The sequence below is a fragment of the Lissotriton vulgaris genome, chromosome 3_1 (genome assembly GCF_964263255.1).
Source record: "Lissotriton vulgaris chromosome 3_1, aLisVul1.2, whole genome shotgun sequence".
NCBI classification, from domain to species: Eukaryota; Metazoa; Chordata; class Amphibia; order Caudata; family Salamandridae; genus Lissotriton; species Lissotriton vulgaris.
In genome coordinates, this window is record NC_141689.1 from 254,851,157 (window position 1) to 254,873,427 (window position 22,271).

At 44.5% G+C, this 22,271-nt stretch overlaps 1 protein-coding gene across 1 annotated transcript in view; it reads left to right on the forward strand.

Annotated features, from left to right (window-relative positions):
* The window catches only part of MAPK4 (mitogen-activated protein kinase 4), a 514,768-nt gene that overhangs the window by 398,647 nt on the left and 93,850 nt on the right, over window positions 1–22,271 (forward strand). The window contains exon 4 of the mRNA XM_086960385.1: window positions 15,761–15,922. Coding sequence (XP_086816511.1) covers window positions 15,761–15,922 — 162 coding nt within the window. The remainder of the gene's footprint in view (window positions 1–15,760; window positions 15,923–22,271) is intronic.

Genomic DNA, 22,271 nt, shown 5'->3' on the forward strand with positions numbered 1-22,271 from the left:
GCTCAATGAACACAGTTTCAGAGGGAGCAATTACCTTGACTGATTCAGACAACTGTTCCGATTCGGTCTGCCTGACACAAAATGGCTGTCGGAATCTGTCTATGGGGGCCCGTTGCGGGTCCTCCTTCACCCGAAAGCATTTGGTTGGGGCCCATGGGTGTACTGAAGGGAACCCTCTTTTCAATCATTCACAATAGGCACCATGGGGTGCCCACCACAAGGTGAAAGGTTTTCTCCAACCACCCCTTTTTTCAATGGGAGCCTATGTTCTCGTTTGGAGCACAGGCTCCCATTGAAGTCAATGCAAGTGCGACCAAAATATGATGGGAAACATCATAATCGGTTGTTCGGACTTGCAGAACCCGATTCGTTCGGAAACTATTCAGAGACTGATTTGTTCAGAACAGTTCCCGAACGACATCGTAATCGTCCCCTAAGTGTCTCTGGTGTGGTGAGAAGCACACTAAGAACATCTGATCCCTCTCAAACTCAGCATTGTTTGGCAGACTGATTTGAGTATAGTTTAATTGTAGCGCAGACCAGTTTCTGTAGATAAAGCTGTGTGCACTGTGCCGATAGGGATTCGGTGCACCGTTTTGGGCACTCTATCTCGGTTATCGCAGATTGACTATGCAAATGCCCTCGATTTGGAAATCCCCACTAGCCGAAATCACAGTTGTAATTAGGGCAAAATCAGGCAGCCTGACTGGTCTTTTGTCAGCCATGATACTGTCACACTAAGCCTCTTATGGAAAAATCCACTGGCTCCCTGTGGCCCAGAGGACCATCTTTAAAACAGTCTTCACCATCTTTAAAGCGCTTCATGGCTAAAGTCCTGTTTTTATATCTACCAGACGTCAGTGCCACATTCTCACTCACCATCTGGGATCAGCTCATCTCAATTTACTTACGGTGCGAAGAAGCAAAAGGAAAAGGCTAGGAGGGGCCAGTTTTTCCGTACAGGCTCCCCTCACATGGAACATTAGATCAGCATCCAACTATGGCAAATTTTGAACACTTAAAAAAACTAAACCGGATGATCAATGCTTTCTTCTAATACCATGGCCAAGAGAACTTATGGTGAATGACCGCTTTACAAATATCCGATAACATAACATAACTTTGAATGTTTGCATGCTGAAATCTAGACAGATGCCTAATCTTGTTGATATATTTTATTTGGGCATTCAATTGTAGTAAGTATAGGTCGAAGTAGGATGAAACTTCTACAATCGACGTTTCCATACTTTTTTTTCTTTAGTGCAACTTCATTACTTTTCCTTTTGGGGAATAAAAGTGTTCCTGAATAGCTGCAGATTTCTGCAGCTTGTACATTTCCTGAATGGCCAGCATGTGCTCCCCTTGGAAATGATGCGCAGTACAGAGGACCATGGGTTTTTAGACATTCAGATGCTTCTAGCGTTCTGTGAGGGGTGAGGTGGCAGGGAGTTCTTATCCTATGGCCCGACGTTTTTTGGTGCCCTCATTGTGCTGTTCTTGATAGCAAACCTCGTTGATCCAGAGCAGTGTATATATTTTGGTATTAACATTGTAATGTACACAACTGCACTTGAAAGGCCATCTCTTACATAACTCAAATCTCTTTACTACTCACTATCACCTTTGACCGCCTCCGAGAATAGGGCCTCTCCATTTTTAAAAACTGTGCCTGTTCTTTCAATTGTAAAACCAATGTAAACTGCAGAAGCCACCCACGCTACTTATACGACCTACTCAGGTATTTAAGTGGGATGAAAAAACTGGGGGGCTCTCAAAGGGGCGTGGCCAATGTAATTAAGGGTGTGGTTTAAAACATATAAGCTAAAAACTGTGCTTAGAATAGTGTGCCGGCCAACTTGTATTTTGCTGTTTCTATTACTGCATCCATATAGATATATGATATAACAATTAACATCATACCTACAAGTCAGAACTATTGGCTTTGTCAAATGTTGTTAGTTGCATAAGATAAAAAAGCAGCAACTATGGCTTGTATATAATATTGAAAAATCTTCCACCCCAAGCCCTGGTGACACCAGGACAATGTTGCTGCTCCTGAGTTTACAAAAAGAGGAGGCGAATCTAGAGAGAAAATGACTCTCTTTAAACAGGCCCGGACTGGCCGTTGCGGGCACATTGCAATCCCCCCCGTGCGCCGCAACAGTGGGGGCCGGTTTTGGGCCCTGGGGGCCGTTTTTGTTACACGGCCGTTTTTGCAGCATAGCTGCAAAATCGGTCCTGTAACAAAATCGGCCGAAAACCAGCCCCGGCAAAGAGCTCGGTCGCACCCCCAGGGGGCCGGCCGAGCACTTTGACAGGACCGGTTTTGGTTCTCAGTCCGGCCCTGTCTTTAAAGGATTTCCCTTCCCCTACAACGCTCACTTGGCATGACATTATTCCGTAACTTTTCCACTAGTGAGGAGTGAGCAGTGTGAGCATGCACACATCCATGTGCCTGCTGACACTGCAGTCAGGAAACAAGCTTTTACAATGCAACGGTCTCGCCTTTGCAAAAGTTAGAGCTATTGGCATTGTAAATGACAACATTTTCATTTATGTGTTTGTTTTGAAAACAGATAACTAAATGGCATTTTCATTTACAATGCCAATAGCTTAATCTCTCGCAAATGCCACACACAAACACACAGACCCACACCCACACACACACAGAGCCCCCCACACACACAGAGCCACACATACACAGAGAGCTACACACAGAGCCACACACACACCGAGCCACACACACACACACACAGTCGTATGGCTGCAGTGCTTCGTTAAAGATGATGTTTTCATGACAGTCTGGGGTACTCACTACAAGGCGTCAGACAATCTTGAATCAACCCTCCTTACCCACACACTAACACACCTCACTACCAGCCCCATCATCACTCATTACAGAATGTTAAAAAAAATGGCTATTAACGAAAAGGGTGGAATGGTCCTCATTCCGAATCTGGGTGATGTATTAGGTCTAAGCGTGAGCATCAAATCCGTTCCGCTCGCGGATTTCGCGGATTTTCGGTAAATCCGCAATCCGCGAACTCCCGCGAATTTACCGAAAATCCGCGAATCCGCGACCGGCGGATTTGGGGGGCAAAAGTTCAAGCCTTCAAGCTTGAAGTTGAACTTGTAACTATTTTAGGATGGCACCGGCAAGCTGTCAGCGCCATCCTAAAATAGTTACTAAGTTAGCTTCAACAGGAAGCACTAATAGATACACCTGCTTTATTTTATCTATTAGTGCTTCCTGATGAAGCTAATTTAGTAACTATTTTAGGATGGCGCTGGCAGCTTGCCGGCGCCATCCTAAAATAGTTACAGGATGATGGGCAGGGACCCCTGCGCTCTTCGGTGTGATGGCAAAGTTAATCAGCCCCCCCAAAAATGTGAGTTTTGTCGAGGCTGGGCAGGTGTGCGTTCTCCCCATATCTATCGTCGAAAATTAGCTATGATGCTTGATGGAGGCCTTTGCATTATTGACTTTCACAAGCTCAATCCCTGTGCAGTTCCTGTGACCACGAGCTTCTCTGATCCGTGCCTGTCCTTTTATACACACAAGAGGCATGTGAACTCGCATATAAGCCTCGCCCGTTTGGCCCTGCCCCTCACACTAGCGATGTGCACCGTTTTCCCGCCCGGCCTTTACCCACACAATCCGCAAAATCCGCGAATCCGCAAATTCACGGATTTTGCGGATCACGAATACGCAAATTCGCGAATTCGCAAAATTCGCCCACGCTTAATTAGGTCTAATAAAAAGTACTGTAAACAGAGACTGGAACGTCCATGGGCTGGGAATGATGGTTACGAATTATCAGTTACTTCCTGTGCCTTTAATACACTCACGATACCAAAATGACAACCATGAACGATCAATAGACAATTAGGGAAAGAACTTTAAAGTGTAAAGGAGTTCGCCCTCCGGGGCACACCACATTTGCACAACACGCTTTCTCCCATGAACAACAGGCCAAACAATAAAAAATAAAGTTACACATCATAGCATAACCCTGCAACAGTCTGTTTTCACACCTGCAACTAATATGTACCAAAAGAGCAAATAGCCCTTGATGGCAGTCACAGCAAGAATCAACCAGGAGGTGCCACTGATGCGAGATCCAATGCTAGAGAAAGAATGAGTTCGAGGCTACCACTAGCACCACCACCCAGAAGCTAATCCTGCCTTCTCCGAGACTTACCCGCATCGTACTCAGGCACAACTGCTTGGTACTGCAGCCCGACCCGCATGCCTCCACCTGCGGGGACAGAGACACGGGTGAGTTAAGGAGGGGGGCAGAAGGGAGCACGTTCGAGGCTCTTATCAGAGGCTCCTTACCCTGCTCATCGTCGCTGCCAGAACCAGAGCTTCCCTCCTCCCATGAGTTGCCATTGCCAGGGGCAGTGCTGCTATTGGCCGCGTTGAGATGAACACGACGCTTGGAGCCCGAGAGCTCCGCACCCTTCTCGAGCATGGTAACGCTTGCCCTGGCCAGTCCACTGGGGCGCCGCTGCGTGCGCGAACAGGCGGGGGAGGGAGGTGAGGGTTGAGGGGGGAGGAGGACACAAAGAGGAGTGAGGGGTTTCAGACAAACCCGCCCCTGCCTCTGAATACTCCGCCTCCATAAGCTCCCACTGGATGCCACAACATTTTGGAGACCAAATGTGCATGTGATTATATCCTAATCATTAGCGCTCCCGACACACACTAAACGCTAGCGGAGGCCCCTGGGCACGTGCCAAGCTCATTAACCTATAGTCCCGAGACTTTAGCGCGGTAGTCGATCTGGCCGGAATTTCACAGCAAATGCCTATGCCAGACTGGGCAGAGTAGAGCCTACTAACAGGCGGTGTCTTGTTGGAGTCAAAAATTTTTTTACAGTACCAGGAAATGTTTTTATTTGCATTTGCCTGACCCTTACATGGCGACTGCTTACGACAGGGCCTAAGGCAGTTCCCGTGTTCTATCTGAACAGAGTCTGCACCGAGCCTGGATAATAATAATAATAAAGAATACAACACGCAATGCCTGAGACCTTCTAAAACCCCAGTGAAGTTTTGAGCCCCGTCCTTTTCAGACTGGGGGGCGTGTTTTTGACTGGGGACGTCACTGAGAGAAAGAAACGAAAAAACACGCCCCCCCAATCCGAAAAAAACGAGGCTTAGATCGTCACTTGGACCTCTTCTCCAATGGCTGTCCAGCGTTTAGGAGGCCAGCCAATGGAGAAGAGGGGCGGGGTTAACCTCGCTACTAAGAGACATAAAATCTCGCCAGCGAGACTGCGCATGTGCGCAGCCTACGCTAGCGGAGACCTAAAAAATGGACCGCCTGTCCCAGGGCACAAAACAGAGCCCGATAGAGACCAGTTTCGAGGCCCCCTTTAAAAACTGCGGGTGCTCATACCCGGTGAAACCCGCCCACTTAAAGCCATGCACCCACTCACGCAACAGGTTGGTTTGACGTCTGGTCGGCAGTATTCATACAATAACCAACCTCTGTCTATACCACGTGAGTCTCAATGTATATTAATGTGCCCTAACACCCATTTTTTTCAACAATCAATCACAAGCAAAACTGGCAGGTGATGCATTCAAGGAGAGTAGGGGATATTTGAGTTGTACACCGCACCATCCAACCTGGTAAGACAATGGATGCTTCCACCCGGAGACAGAAGCAGGTCAATAACCAAAGAAAGGAGGCGGCTGGGACTAATCAAGCAAGAATTGAGGAGGGGTTGGGCAAATTGGTTTGGGGCAAGCACCAACAGGAGATTGGGGTTGGAGGCAAGCAAAAAAACTGGCAAGCAAGAGTGGGACAATGAACAATAGGGCAGGGGGCAGCAGAACAATGAAGGGCGAGAGGGGAGGTGGGCTGCATACACATGCACTCGTATAGAGTGCTAGGAAGAAGTTAAAAAAATTACCACAACAAATGCCGGTCAGTGCAAGGACTTTGGCTGAGGACCAGAAGCTGTACTTGGACCATGTTCCATGGCATTGGACCAACACACAACAGAAAGTGAAACCAGAAGGTGCCTGTGTGGCACTGTCCAATGAGAGGGCAGTCAGTGAGACGGGCTTTGCAGACAACAAATGGTAAGTTATGGTGGGCTTTAAGCCCCTTTTAAGATTTCTTTTGTTTTAACAAGAGATTTTACAAGCACAATACAAGTGCTGTGCAGGCAAAACCCCAAAATGTCTGACAATCTCTGCTTTAAGGAAATGTACTTTTTTTCTTTCTCAGAAACAAAACCATTTTGAGACCATGCTGAGAAAAAGAATGCCATGCATCAACATGGCAGCCCTCTTGACATTCAGCTGTTCCAAAAATGCATCTACTGACCCTGCAGAGAGATTCGGCACAGAGGTGCCAGACCGGCAGAGGTCTGTAGATAAGGCCTGGCGGACGGGTGAGGGCTTTTGCCGACCTCCTACCAGTTTCCAATTTAGCCTGTTTGTCTTTTGTTTCGCAGGCTTAGGAAACGGGGGCTTCCCCTTAACGCTACATCTTTTCCATTGCTTAATTTGTAAAACAATAAGTGCCAGGGCCTTGTCAGGAGGGTACCACAGCTCGAATTGCCCACTGCCTCTTCCAGTGATGCCAAGAACGATGCCAACACAACTACTAACCATCACACTTCTACATGTGTGACGATTCACACGATTCAATGCCCCAAAGCTATAAGAATGGCTTGGGCACAAGGTATTAGTCATTTTTAATGTATTTAGAATTATCAAACCACTGTTGCTGTTTTCATCCCTAATTCAAACAAACAGATCCACCATGTGGCAGGCTGCCATAAATGCCGGTGCTGAGCAACGGAGACAACCGGCACAAATTAAGCACATTATTTCTTACATATCCACATTCATTATTTCCGTTTTTCTTGTGTTTCTTTAAAAAAAAAAAACATACTTTGCCACACTAAATTGCTGACGTGGAATTCTGAAACTGAGATTAATAAGAAACCTCTCTTTTGAAACACACTGAGCGGCTTTTGAGGCCAGAGTGCCTCTCACGTGGACCCACTGGATGGAGGAGGAGAAAGAGTATTGCTTCCTTCAGCAGGCTGGACAAGAGCAGTCGTGTACAAGACGATAGGAAAAGTCAAGATTGTAGAAGAGATCATAACTGTCGATATGAGAGGGACATTCAGCTTGCTAGTAGATATGAGATGGACTTTCTGCCTCCGAGTAGATATGAGAGGGACATTCAGCCTGCTAGTAGATATGAGAGGGACTTTCTGCCTCCGAGTAGATATGAGAGGGACTTTCAGCCTGCTAGAATATATGAGAGGGACTTTCAGCCTGCTAGTAGATAAGAGAGGGACTTTAAGCCTGCTAGTAGATATGAGAGGGACTTTCTGCCTCCGAGTAAATATGAGAGGGACTTTCAGCCTGCTAGAATATATGAGAGGGACTTTCAGCCTGCTAGAATATATGAGAGAGACTTTCAGCCTGCTAGTAGATATGAGAGGGACTTTAAGCCTGCTAGTAGATATGAGACGGACTTTCAGCCTGCTAGTAGATAGGAGAATAACATCCAGGCAGTCCTAGTTTTCACCGTCCGCCTAATTATGTTCTTGACTTGTGAGCCAGTACTTATAATGGGAGTATTGTACACGTCTCTTCACTAAAAATCACTCATTTTATAGGGCCACATTGGACAGCTATGGGGAAGGAGTCGAAAGAAGCACTCGGAGGTGATGAGGAAATAGGCAAAACATTTTGAAACCAATTTGCATCAGCCACATTTAGAAGTCTGGGCTTCAGTTACACATCCGCAGCAGCACAATCAGCCACTGAGTTATCCACTGTTGTGTTTGATCATACACTATAATTATATTTCAGCTGTGGAATGTGTGCTAGCAAAGGGGGGGGGGGGGGGGGGGGGGGGATCTGGCTTTTGTCGAAGGGCAGTCACGCAGAGATAACCGAAGCGGCCAATATGCCAATGTGACCTTCAGAAGGGCAGAGGCGCTTTCGAAAGAGCATGTCAGGCTAAACAAGGTGGAGCGAATTCAGAGCCCCACTGTGGCATTAAATCCGCGGCGTGGACACAAGTAAACATCCAGGCACGCCGGTCATTTATGCAGAGAAGTCACAATTTAAAAACAAGCATTGGAAATGCAACAGGTCTCGCACCATTAGAGTTAGTGCTTTTAGAATTGTTTATGTTTTTGTTTAGTTTTTTTTACTTGTGTTATGGAGTAAAGGCCGCACTGGTCGTAGTGGCAGCGAGCGCTTTCCTGGTAGGCGGGAAGGGTGGGGGCAGGTTTTTGAGTGGTGGGGGCAGTTTTTGCAGCAGTGCTGCAATAATCGGCCTCCAGTAACAAAAACTGCAGCAGCGCTTCTCACTAGCACGATCCCCCGGCTGTAAGGAAGGAATACCTGATGGAAGGAAGACCATAAAGTGGTACAGGGTGGATGCAGTGGATAAGAATTAAAGTGAAAAGAGAAAGGGCTGGGACCATGTCATTGGTACTGCAATTCCTGCTTGATAAAATGTAGAAAACCCACAATAATGTTATATATTTACTAGAAAGGCTGGGAGAGTGTCAATGGCACAGCAAGTTGTGGTTTACATGCAGCACACTGGTACATTTCAAATTTAGAACATTTGCAGTTTTGCAAGTTTTGTGCATTAATCAAACACGCAGACACCATATAAACAAACATAACTAAAAAAGAAAAATAATAAAGTACCCTTTTAAACATAACATTTTTTGAGGCAATTTAGAGAACAGATATTATTGTGACATACACACTGGATGGGCTGGGACGGTGTCAATGGCACAGCAAGTTGTGCTTTACATGCAGCACATCGGCACTGGCCCATTTCTGTTATATCAAATTTGTCAAAAAGCTAACAGTATCAAAAGAACGTGTAGATTAGAAACGTGTAACATTACACAGTATTAGTGAAAGTGTACAAACCGATCCTGTTGCCTAAGAACGTTTTGTGCATAAGCCAAACCCGTGCACACAGTGGCAGGCACTTTATCCTTAACGTTCCGTTTTTGGGCATGGGAAATCCAATATTATAGCATTTGAAACACTGGAAGGGCTGAAGCCGTGTCAATAGTACTGCATGCCCCGCTTGAGAAAATATATAGACACCCACATTAATGCAACGTATATACTGGAAGAGCTGGGACAGTGTCAATTGCACAGCAAGCACACTGGCCCATATAGTTTTTAAACCATTTACTGAAAAGCTAACAGTTTCAAAAGAACGCGTAGATTAAAAGAACGTGTTTTAACACTACACAGAATTAGTGAATGTGTCAAAACAAAAGATCCTGTTGGCTAAGAACGTTTTGTGAGAACCCATATTAATGCAACGTATATAATGGAAGGGCTGGCACAACTGCACGGGATTAGCCAATGCGCCCATACACAGATGATGTTGTAGCACACTGCTACTTGGCCATTTCAAGTTAATAACATTTGCGAAACAGCTAACAATATCGAAAAAACACGTAGATCAAGAGAGTGCGTATAACAATACACCCGATTATTCAGTGCGCCTAAACACAGATCCCCGCTGCCTAAGCAAGTCAAACAAAACAAGAATACGAGAATCACGAGTTCGTGACCTGCGGATATAGTATAGAAAAATATATCGAGCCACAGTTCAGCAAAACTATTGTCCAGTCTGGTTAAAGCAAGCTGAGATTACTCAGCTACATACCTGCATGGAGTACTGCGTCCCGGTAGTCACATTCTCTCGACGGCGTTCAGCGTGAGCGCCATCTTGGTATAGTCTTATATGCTGTTTCACTACAAGCGCCATCTTAAAGTGATAAAAGTTTTAAATAAACTTAATATATTTACTTGTATGGTCAAGATAACGGTTAATAAACTTTACAACAGAAAGTCACTGCCCATATTTAACAAGTATCCCCACTACTGTTTATAACATTCATGTAGTTGCTTCCGAGTCTCGGTGAAACTATTCACTCTAGTTCTTGCATACTCCGAACCATAAAATGTCATTCTGTATATACTAAAAGCGCCATCTTATAGTCTGCAAACTGCGGGCTGAGAGAATGTGCGAAATGTAAAGCACGACACGGCGGGCAGGGGAGGGGGCGGAGCGGGGGTGTGGGAGGAGTGCGGGAACAGACGGCGAGGGAAGGAGAGTAGGAGGAGGAGAGTAGGGGAGGCACGGCCTAGCGTCCGTGCAATCAAGAAGTGAGGGGGCGGGAGAGTAGGCAAGGCAGGCGGCTGGGGGCATGTGCACGCGCTTTTAAGCTCAATGCGCATGCGCATTGAGCTTAAAAGTCACGGGCACTGCAAGGAATCGGATAAAGAGTGGATAAGCCACCATAGTCTCGCTTGCTCGATTCGCATGCGCATCGACAGGCGAGACCTAACTAACCACGGTAGATATTGTTCTGCTCTCAAAGTCTGAAACTTATATTGCCATGGCAGCGGATCCATTTTAGACAACGTACCACAAACAGTTAATGAGGGCCCTATGTGCCCTTCACTTCCGCAATCCAATGTTCCAGAACACAGGCGTGTCGAACAACCAAGCAAAAACAATAACACAACTCCCTTTTCACTTAATAGTTAACTTACCATACTAAATGTAATTGGAGTATACTATCTTAAGGACCAGTACCTCAAGGGAAAACTTATTGTTGTATGGGCCTTCGGCACAAATTCGAGTAGGACCACACTTTCAAGATAGCACACAAGGTCTTAAAAACTCAAGAAAATTGCCTAAAAAAGTGAACATAATATACTTCTATATTCATTATGATTCATAAAAAGCCACTCATTAAAAAAAAAGAAAACTCGTAATAATTTAACATAATATAAAAATATTTATTTTAGAATGTAACACCATACGAAAAACTTTAGATTTCACTTCTTAAAGTCATTAATTACATTGTAAGGCAACCTTTCTCTTTGTTTTAACTGATCTGATTTTATTTATTTACAGTCCACGTCTCTAGGTTACAGAACATATAGCTTACAGTGAGTCGAGTAGAGCATTGTGACAGTTAATTTGCTAAGAGTGAGTTTTTAACAGACTTCAACATTAAGTTTATGTTTTATTTCTGAAAGTAGGGATCCATGAAACAATTAAGGAGAACTTGCTTTTCCATTCCAGGGTTGACAAATTTTTGGCCCCATCACTAATCCCAGGTAGGTCATCCTAGGGGTTCGGGCAAGGCACAACATATTTTTTTAAAGCATTTTGGTACTGTATTATTTATCCATTTGTACACCTTGTACATCACTATGGCGGTAATCAGGGCAGATACTGGTAGTCTACACATTATCTTTTTTCGGTTTTAAATTAATGAATAATTGTACAATCATTTTATGGTGCTCTTTTTCAATACATAGAATACTTTTTTGTCTCAATCAGTGAAATATTGACTTAAACACTGATCCATTGTCGGTTTTAGTTAATTAGGGATTCATTTCGCATGCCAGACAATGCCCATGTTTCACCCCATTCCGTCTGATAAACCACAGTTTTCTCTTTAACGCTCGCTCAATAATGCTTGTCTGAGTAGGTTGTCACCCAGCTATACCCTCTCCTAACTTACAGTGGTAAATCTGTATAAATCTGATACACACTCCTGTAGGAGTTAAATCAAATAATGGATTAAAATGAAAGACGTTTTCTTACGCAGAGAGATTTGAGGGGAACATAACTTTTATTTTCAATAATATTTGTACATCCTTTGCTCAACAGATCTTCTAATTTTATGAAATGGATACTTCTTGGGGTTTTCCAATAAATACCCCTTCTTCAGGAGAAAAATAATCCAAACAATTCTGTAGATATAAAGTAGCAAAGAAAATATATTTTAGCATCCAAATTTTGATTTCTAAACTTCGTTCTGAGCAAAACATATATCTATACTACTATTATAAAGGAAGAACTTTGAAACTTTGAGGCGGGTAAACTCGGGAACCACAGCGCCAATCCACACACCCGATACATAGTTGTAATCGTCAGGGTGTGCAGATGGACATAGGCTATATAAACGTAATAAATATACGTTATTGAAAAAATGTACCTAAAAAAAAAAGTAGTCCCTTGGAAGAAGCGCCGGCAGCGACGCGCGTTCTGACGTGAGGAGTGCCGGGAGGAGCGGCGTCCAGGAGCGCGAGGAGGACCGGCGAACATGGCGCTGGGAGGAGCGGCGTACAGGCCGTGAGGAGCGGCATACAGGCGGTGAGGAGCGGCGGACAGGCGGGGAGGAGCGGTGAGCGGCGGATGAGGTAGGTTATTTATTTATTTAGTTAGGAGCGGTGAGCGGCGGAAAAATAAAGCAAAAATGACAATCGTGAGCAAGAGGAAGCAAAAGGAGCATTACAAAAATGAGCCAAACGGTGCATTACAGGAGGAAAAAGTTACGTGTGCAGGTTACAAAAGCGTAGAAAGTAAACATAGAGGTATAGGAGGAAAAAGTGACGTGTGCAGGTAGCAAGAGGAAGCAAACGGAGCATTACAAAAGTGAGCCAAACAGTGCATTACAGGAGGAAAAAGTTACGTGTGCAGGTTACATAAGCGTAGAAAGTAAACATAGAGGTATAGGAGGGAAAAGTTACGTGTGCAGGTTACAAAAGCGTACAAAGTAAACATAGAGGTATAATACTGCAATATATGGAGGAAGGCTCCATGGGACCCCCGGACATGGTCGGGGTGGGCGGGGACCCTGAAGCCTAATTGCTCCCGGACAACGTCCGGACGGGCTGCTAGTCCAATTGATAAAGGTTTCACATACCAAATAGTAATCTTGAGGTGGTTGGCAGCACAAGTAGTTTCATGGGCTCTGGGCCATCTCTCCCAGGGTATGCGTCTTTACATTCACTGTCATTGAAAGTCCTTCAGTCCGTCTTTGCTCCCTTGAGTTTTCACACACTGTAGTTCCTCCTTCGGAGTTGAAGAACCGGGCTTGCAAACTTCAAGCAGTTATCAAACACGATATACTCGCAAATGTACGAGCCCCTCGGCTTTGGTATTTGCAAAAACCAAATCAAAGAACCCAAGAAAAAAGCCAAGTCGTGGGAGAGACCCACTTATACTTAACCAAAATGTCTTGTCACGCCACCAGAAGACCGTCTATCGTCTCGCTCTACAAATTATCACAAAAGGGTCCAAGACAGAGCGATAGTCAGGGCAGCAGTCCTTCATAGCCGTCGGAAAGGGGAAGCCTCGTAGCAAAAACCTTCAGTCCACATTCGACATGCAGGGGTCGATGAAGTGGGGGCCCTCCTCCAGAATTTCCTCACGAAGCTCCTCACAATCTTCGGGCTTGGACCGGTACCGTTGAAGTCGCCCCACGTTGGGAGCCAGTTGAAGAACCGGGCTTTTAGAACCCAGTGGCGCCAGGGGCACGCCCAAAGTATTCGGATTCACCTGTCTTGGTATACAGAGACACGGAATCTTTCTGGGTGGCGTCAGAGACCAAATTTATTAGCTGCAGCCAGTAACAGTGATCCTAAAAATACAGCATGGAGTATTTCAGGAGACTGCTCAAATTTGTAGAGCAAGACATCTCCTTTTATACACAATATTCACATTTAGAACATACACCCACAGCGCAAAATTCGAACCAATGGGGTACATTCTCAAACAAAGTATCACATGACGAAAAAGCTCAGTTTGCAATATCCCAACCCAAAGTTAATCATTGGGAATGTCCCAAATCCAATCTCCACAAGCCGGACAAACCCATAATTGAAAGGCACAATGCATGTAGTAAAGAGCAAAGAAAAGGAAACAATGACTGATAGTTTGCAAGATAAGGCATGTGTAAGGAGACTAAAACTTAACGATGTCCCGAACAGTGATTGGCAATCTCAGACAACGATCAAACCAGGGAAATTGACTCGGCAGGGTCAGTTTCAGGTGAAGGAATCGGATCCTTGCAATTCACCTCAACGCCAAGAAAGACCCTGTTAATGTACACCAACACATGAAGGCCAGGCCGCTTTGTTCGTTCTACCACACTCATCGGCCTGCGTGATGGCAACACAAAATGGAGACTCAAAAAATAAAATTGAACCAATGTTCGAGACGAAATCTCCAAATACGTAATGAACTCACTAGTTAACGTGACGAATTCACTCTATATTAGCCGAACTTACTAAATACGGTTTGACATCACCAAAATCATGACGGAACCATGACCTTACAAGACAAGGCCCATTTTCACAGAACCACAGAGTCAAACTTGCAAAGTCAAGAGAACGGTGCATTCATGATTAATGAGAAAAATGCTTTGAAGCAGGTTCACCAAGATGAAAGGCAGTGGTGAGCTGAGCCCACCCAAAACAAATGATGAGGATCAGAGACAGAGATCTCAGAGTTGGATGTTGAGTACTGATGTTGAAGAACTGTTTACCAAGATGGGCAGTGCCTGCTAAATAGTTTAAGGGGCCTTCTTTGACTTATAGTTTGGTAAAATCTCCAATGATTTCTAAAGCCCATTCACAGCCATTCCGCTTATAGATGTGCATTTGAGACCAGGTTGGACAGCACATTCAAGTGTCTACAGCAGGTCCATGGTATGTGGTCTGCAGCCTTTCCAGTCTGCAGAGGGCCTGCCTTACCAATTTGATAGGTGCCTATTTCAGTAGCTGTTTCTATGGCCATGGCGCAATTGAGCAGATCCAGTGAAAGCACACTCCCCTATGATACTGCTCATGTCAAGTCCTACTCTGAGCTTTTCATCACTACGTTTATAGATAATGCCTCGTGTTTTGCCCACTGCAGTATGTTTCTTCATCGTTATATTAGCTTGCAACCAAGTATTTAGATGTAGAACCACATATGTGCTTGTTTCTTTACAATTATTGCTGCTAAAATATGTTACTTGGCAACATAACCAAGTCATGGATTAACACAGGAAGTAAAAGTGAAACAAGACATAATTTTGTCAAGTTTACTGAAAATCCTAATTGCACAAAACCTGTAACTTGGAAACTGGTATTTTATTTTTGTGGTTGTATAGAGTCAAGTGTCCAAAACTATCAAAACATACTGCATCACAAATTGATCCACTGAAAAACATGTTGAACTTGTTAACAGATCTATTGAAATGTTTACAGATGCTTCTATTTCTCAATTTAGTTCTGTATTGGCCATGCAGAGTAGCAGGAATTTGTTGCAGCAACGTTACCAAGTATCTTAACAAATATTACCAAATTGTCAGACATACCATGTTCCAAAGCTTTTGCATTTATTTGATAGTTTGGTGCAGGGTTCTCCAAAGTCTGTCCTGGAGGGCCGGATCAATACCAGATTTTTAAGATAACTACATTTTTCTAAATGGGGATATGCTAAAATCTGGCATGGATCCGGCCCTCCAGGACCAACTTTGGAGAACCCTGGTTTGGTGAATAATGAATCACCTCATTAGACCCATTCAAAGTTTATGATCGTTTGTTAAATATAAACTGGACTGATTAATCTCGTCTCTGATGGTAAGGAGTGATCTGGTGACCTGAATGAGAGTTCTGTGGAATACCCTAGTGGCAGTATTCAAAGTGCTTCATGGAAAGGTATCATGTGATCCACTTGCATAGAGGGAATGAGAAAATGGTAGTCGAGTGACATCAAAGTAATTTGCTCTAAAGCAAAGATATAAAGAAATGACCTGAATGTGTTTCTCAGAAGCTGATGCCATTGGGATTGTTTCTTTTATTCTGCATAGGAAATACCATATTCACAAGGCACTAATATAACTATGACATCTCTAATTATTTGTGGTTTCTTCCATAGGCGGTCATGAGCTGGAACAAATGCAGTTGATTTTAGAGACGATCCCTGTTGTCCGTCAAGAGGACAAAGAAGAACTTTGCAAAGTCATGCCAGCTTTCGTCAGCACATCATGGGCAGTGAAGAAGCCTTTGAGGAAGTTGCTCCCCGAAGTAAATGGAGAAGGTACATGAGCATTCAATATAATGATATTGGAGGATGAAATACATGATGAAGTGTCTTAGCTGTTTGTTTTTAGTAGAAAAATGAAGCAGGTGCGCATACATGTATGTGTGTGGCATTGCGTAGTGCAAACCTAGCAGAAAGACCACAGAGCTCTTTACATGGAGGAAGATATAGTTTAAAAGCGACTGGAGAGTTAGCTGGCTCTGGAAGGTGAAGTAGATTGTTACTGCATCTTGATTTAGTGCACTTTCAAAAGGTGTGTCTTCAACTCTTTCTGAAATTGAGGCACACAGTTACTCAAAGTGGTATGGTCCTAACTAACTCAGAAGAAGGATGAAGATGGCAGGGGATTTCCCATGTGAGGATTGCGGGATCTTTAAATATTGTGTAAATGTAAGAGCGTTCCCTGTAGGATGGAGTTAAAGTGGGATTTGCCGTCATGTTATAGTAACGAGGTATGAGAAGGATGGTCAGCTCTTATGCATCTGTTTTATCCAAAGTAGTTTTTCAACTAGTATTGCTCAACTCATTGCAGCTAAGGAATTTAGAAACAACCTTCCAAAAGACACTACTCATATAGCATTGAACTGAATTCTGCACTCCAATAGAAACCAGTAAGTTTGTCTGAATAGAGAAGTCTACTTGAGAAAGTTCCAATCAAAAACCGGTAAAATGTTTGATGGCAAAGAACTTGTTGAAGGAACACACCTATGTGGGGTTTTAGTGCAGTCTTACACACTTAAATTTGGGTGAGGCAATATTTACGTTTGGAGCCGTGGTGATTTATTTATTTATATATTTATTTTGAATTTTGTAGAGCGCGCAGCTACCTCCGACGGAGGTGTCCCGGCACTGAAGACATAGTCTCAGGAGGGTCGGGGGAAGTATAGAGGGGTCTTAGATCTGTGAAAATAACCAGGTCTTTAGTTTTTTTCTAAATAGGGGTTCGGATGTCAGGAATCTTAGTTCAGTGGGTAGCTGATTCCATAGTTTGGCGGTTGTTACTGCCAGGGCCCTTCCCCCTGTACGTGTGAGGCGAAAGCGGGGGCAGATCATGAGGCGAAGATGATTAGATCTCAGGTTTCTTGGTGCTTGTGAAAACCTCATTCTGTGACGTAGGTAGGATGGGCCTCTGTCATTGAGCACTCTGAAGGCCAGTGTTAAGGCCTTGAATTGGATACGGAGTTTTATAGGTAGCCAGTGAAGTTTGATTAGATGGGGTGTGATGGAATGGCGATAGAGGACATTGCAGACAAGCCTGGCCGCCGCATTCTGGACTTTTTGAAGTTGGTGGATGAGGTAAGTGGGGGCGCCTACGTATAGGCTGTTGGCATAGTCCAGATGAGCGGTAATCAGGGCATGGACCACCGTTTTGCGGGACTCCAGTGGGAGGTATGGGATGATTTTTTTTATCATTCTGAGTTTGCCGAAGCAGGCTGAGGTGACTTTGTTGACTTGAGTTTTGCAGGAGAGGGAGGTGTTGAATTGAAAGCCAAGGTTGCGTGCGGTTTGAACTGGTTCTGGGGGGGGGGGTTGAGTTCAGACGGCCACCAGAGGTTGGAGGGTATAGGCGATTTTTGATTGAAGAACAGTACCTCGGTTTTGTCTGTATTGAGTTTCAGGTTGTTGGCGGACATCCAGGCTGCGATGTTGAGCATACAGAGGCGGAAGTTGGTAAAAGATTTTTCAGTGTGTTCTTTGAAGGAGAACACCAGTTGGGTGTCGTCAGCATAGAAGGTTACTTTGACGCCCCAGGATTCTACAACTTTGGCCAAAGGTTTGAGGTATACATTGAAAAGGAGCGGGCTGAGGGCAGAGCCATGTGGGACGCCCCAGATCAACTGTTTTTTGGAGGAGAGAAAAGGTCCTAGCATCACTTGCTGTATTCTTTTTGTGAGAAAGGATTTTATCCATGCAAGTGGGGGTCCGCTAATACCAACTTCTTGTAGGCGGGTCAGGAGTTTTTCGTGCGAGATGGTATCGAACGCTGCGGATAGGTCGAGGAGGACTAGCATGGCCTCCTCTCCCTTGTCCGTGCATTCGCGGATCGATTCAGATACCTCGAGTAGCGCCGACTCGGTACTTTAGTCCGGTCTGAAACCTGACTGGGTGTCGTGGAATAGGGAGTTGGATTCCAAGTAGTGTGACAGTTGTTTTTGGACAGCTTTTTCCAGAACTTTTGTGGGTTTGGGTAGAAGTGATATTGGCCTGTAGTTATTTAGACAGGAAGGGTCGACGCCGTTTTTTTTTGGAGAGGGATCAGCATGGCGTGTTTCCAGGCTGCGGGAACAACCCCAGTGAGTAGTGAGGAGTTCCAGATGTCAAGTAGGGGGTTAATGATGATGGGGGCAATTTCGTTCATGATAAGAGCTGGGGCTGGGTCCAGAGGTGAGCCAGATTTACATTCTAGAAATAGTTTTAGAGCAAGTTCTTGGCTAAGTGGTTGGAATGAGGTAAACGCATGAGTGCTATTGGGGATTGGGTCTTTGGTGGTATCGGAATCTTTCTGAAGGATTGCTGCCGCTATGTTGGCAATTTTTTCTTCGAAAAAGTTGGATACGTTTTCACATAGTGTCTGTGACATGGGCACAGGGGTCGAGAGTGCGCTGCGGTGAGTGAATTCTTTCACTATATTGAATAGGGCTTTGGTCGAGTTTTTTGCTTTGTCGATTGTTTCAGAAAAGTAAGTGCTCATGGTTTGGCGTTTGAGTTTACGAAACTCTTTAAGGCTTTGACGATAGAGGGCTTTAGCTCCGGTATCGTAGTTCTGTCTCCATTGTCGTTCTAGCTTTTTGCACATGCTTCTGTGTGCCCGTAGTTTTTCCGTAAACCAAGGGGCCAATGGTTGTTTTCTACGGGAGGACAGGCTTTGAAGAGGCGCTACTTTCTCGATGGCGGACGTGAGGTCGCTATTTAGTGTGCTCACAGCTTTGTTGAGGTCGTCCGGGAGAGGGCTAAGACTGTTGTGGTAATTTGGTTCTAGGGTAGCAAGTGTAAGTTTGTGCCATTTTCTGCCCTGAGATCTGATGGAGGACTCTTGTTTTGTAGCTAGAGTCAGGGGTAGCTCGAAGGGTATAAGAAAATGGTCGGACCATGGTAGATGTAGTGAAGGGAGGATTTGGAGTTTCTCGCTGTTCGAGAAAATAAGGTCAAGGGTATGGCCTGCTTTGTGAGTAGGGCCTTTTACTTTTTGCGTAAGAGTGATGTTTTGCATGGATTCGAGGAGTTGGGAGGCGCGGTTACAACTACTTACATCAACATGGTGGTTGAAGTCTCCCAGAACCATGAAGTGGGGATGTTTGAGGGAGAGATCTGCTGTTGCAGCCAACAGCTCTTGGACAGACGATTGAGAGGTGTTCGGGGGGTTATAGACCAAGATCCCTGAGCAGACGGCCGTGGAGGAGTCAGTGATAGAGAAGTACATAGATTCAATGGGGTTAATATTAGAGATTTTTCTTGAGGTGATTTTCAGGTGCTTCTTTAGAATCACCGCGATTCCTCCTCCTGTTTTGGAGCCTTCACGGCTGAGTCCCGTGAAACTGTAATCAGTGGGTAGAGCTAGAGCGATGTCAGGGTTGAAGGAGTCTTTAATCCATGTCTCTGTTAGGAACAGTGCGTCCCAGGCTAAGGTAGACAGTAGAAGCCAGATGTCATTGGCGTGACTGGGTAGAGAGCGACAGTTCACCAAACCCATGGAGTAGGTGTTGGTGGGGGGGGGTTGTTTGGTAGTTGGTGTACTATTCCTAGTACGAGTCCAGTCGGGACAGAGGGAGAAAGGACAGTTGGGGCATTTGTGCGGGAAGGGGCAGGGTAGGGGAAAGCTACAGGTGATGGGAGACGGGCAGGATGTCTTACCTAGGTCTAGTAGCTGTGTGCTGGTCCACGTGATTCTTGGGGCTGGTGACTGACTGGCAGCGTGGCTGGCCCTAGGCCCGGAGCTGGCGCGGACGGGCGCAGACGGGCTTGCCTTAGGCGCGCCTTCTGCGCGCAAACGTCACGCCCGCTGCGCGTTCTGTACATGCACATATTTATGGAGGAAGGGGGACTTGGTTAGAGAGGCGTGGCCTCGTAAAAAGGGGCGTGGCCTCAGAGTGTGGCGGGAAATGGCGGCAAAGTTTGTTTACCCTGCGAGTCCTCGGCAGCGTTTCAGTCTCCTGCTTATTATCTTCATTTTTTTGATTGTTCTAAACTAAAATCAATAAAATAAAAAAGAGTTTATTGTAGTAATAGGTAATTGCTGTATGTTTCACTTGATCCCCAAAGGATCTTCTGTCCTGCTAAGAATATCTCCCCTCCATCTCTGTGCACATTTTGAGGTTCTCTAGGTGGCACAGTGGCGCTTGCAGATAAGAATAGTTATGTTTGGGATGCGTATGGATCCATCGTTCTTGGTGTTGAAGTACATCTTTGATTGTTTCTACCTCCTTTAACATGCAGAATCCTAAGACTAAATTTATGCTTCATCATTTAATTGGCCAATTGCTCACATGCGTACTGACTCCCCTTATGTGATATAGCACTCAAGCTAAACTAAACTAAAATAAACCTTGTTCTTACTCAATAACTGCAGCGGAGCACAAACAGGATTATGTTTCCCCATTCCTTAAATCTAAGTGTGCCATTTTAACCCGAAAACCATATTTTCAATATTCAGTATTGATAAGCAAATAAGCATTGTGGCGGTCCAGCTGGAGTCCCGGGGACTGGAATGAATTATAACTTGGGACAATGTAGATGCTATTGAAGAAGTAGGCGATAACATAAATCTGAAACAGTCCGACACTGGTTCTATTCTCTGGACAGAGTATATTGAATTCGACGCCACACTTTCTGCGCATAGGAAACATATGATGACAACTAGATCATAATGCCTGGAGCACAGTAAATACCGAATAGAGTAAAAGCAGACTCAAATGCATTAGTTTGCTCAGGTACCACAGTGCAGTGTTGGAGAACACTACAGTTGCCTCATATGCTATATATAATCTCGAGCCCAGCCTTTCTGTACATCCACAGGAGAGCAAATTGTATATTAGCCTTACCTGTACCCATTTGTTGTTGTGTGAATCCATACTATCTTGGGAAGGTCCTGAGAAAGGTGGTTTACCATCTGTTATACCCCACCGAAATGCGTGTCGACCTCATTGTACAGACCTTGTTGAACAACTTCATCCAACATAGTCGTGGTGCCCTTGAATTTCCTTGCCCCCCCCCCCGACCCAGATGTGTATGTATGTTTGGGTAATGTGTGAGTTTGTTTGGTTTGACTGATTGCGACTAATAATTTTGACTTGTTTATATATTTGATTTCATTAAGGGGTCCAGAACACAGTGTCGTATTTAAAAATGTATACGTTTTTTATGTATTGGTTTATATATAATAATGTATAAAAAGACAAATCTATCAGAAACAAACTTGTATCTTGTTATAGAAAAAGAGACGCAACTCATTTTGATGTATTAGTCATGCATATCCAAGAAAAATAAATAACAAAGTTAAAATGTAACTAGTATTATGTATGGATGATATATTTTTCCACATATTTGTCTAGCCTATACTAGGTTTAGTCTTTAACTTAAAAGAAAAATAGGTTGTGAGGGAGCTTATTTGCTTATCATATTTATTGTTGTTTCTCCTTTTCTCCCTGACCTCTATTAATTCTCAAAGGGGGCTCCCTTTTTGCACTAGACTTCAATATTCAGTATTTCCAAAGTTGAATAAAATAAATAGAAAGATACAGGGGCATATTTACATGAACTTATTGCCACCAGAACGTCTCTGTTTGTGACGTTCTGGTGGCGATAAGCCCTTTGCCTTATTTACAAGGCGGCGTTAAGCTACTTAATGTGGCTTAATGCCGCCTTGTGAATAAGGACCCCTTTCATGCAGCACTTAGTGTGAATGGGACCGGCATTGCTTTTTGGCGCTGCCCCCTATTTATAAGGTTGCGTAAATATGAGGCAGCGGCAAAAATACAGCCAGGGTAAACAAGGTCTTAACTTGGCGAAACAAGGAGAAATGATCCATTTCTCTTTGTTTTTGCACACATAGAAACAGCAAATCGTCACTAGTGATTGTTCATGTACAGTAAGGTGTCCCTCCCTACACATAAACAATCATTGAATAATGACGAGTTGCAACTTCATGAACTGCATAAAGCAGCACACATTGATATTACAAATTGTCATTACGGATTGGTTATGTGCAGAAAGGGACACCTTCCTACATAAGAACAATCATTCCCCGCAATGCAGGCACCCTCACACTATTGTGCGAGGGTGCCTGCATTGGTGCTAGGCAGCTAAACTCAGCGCCAGCACTATGGGAAATGCAGGGGTATGCTGCATT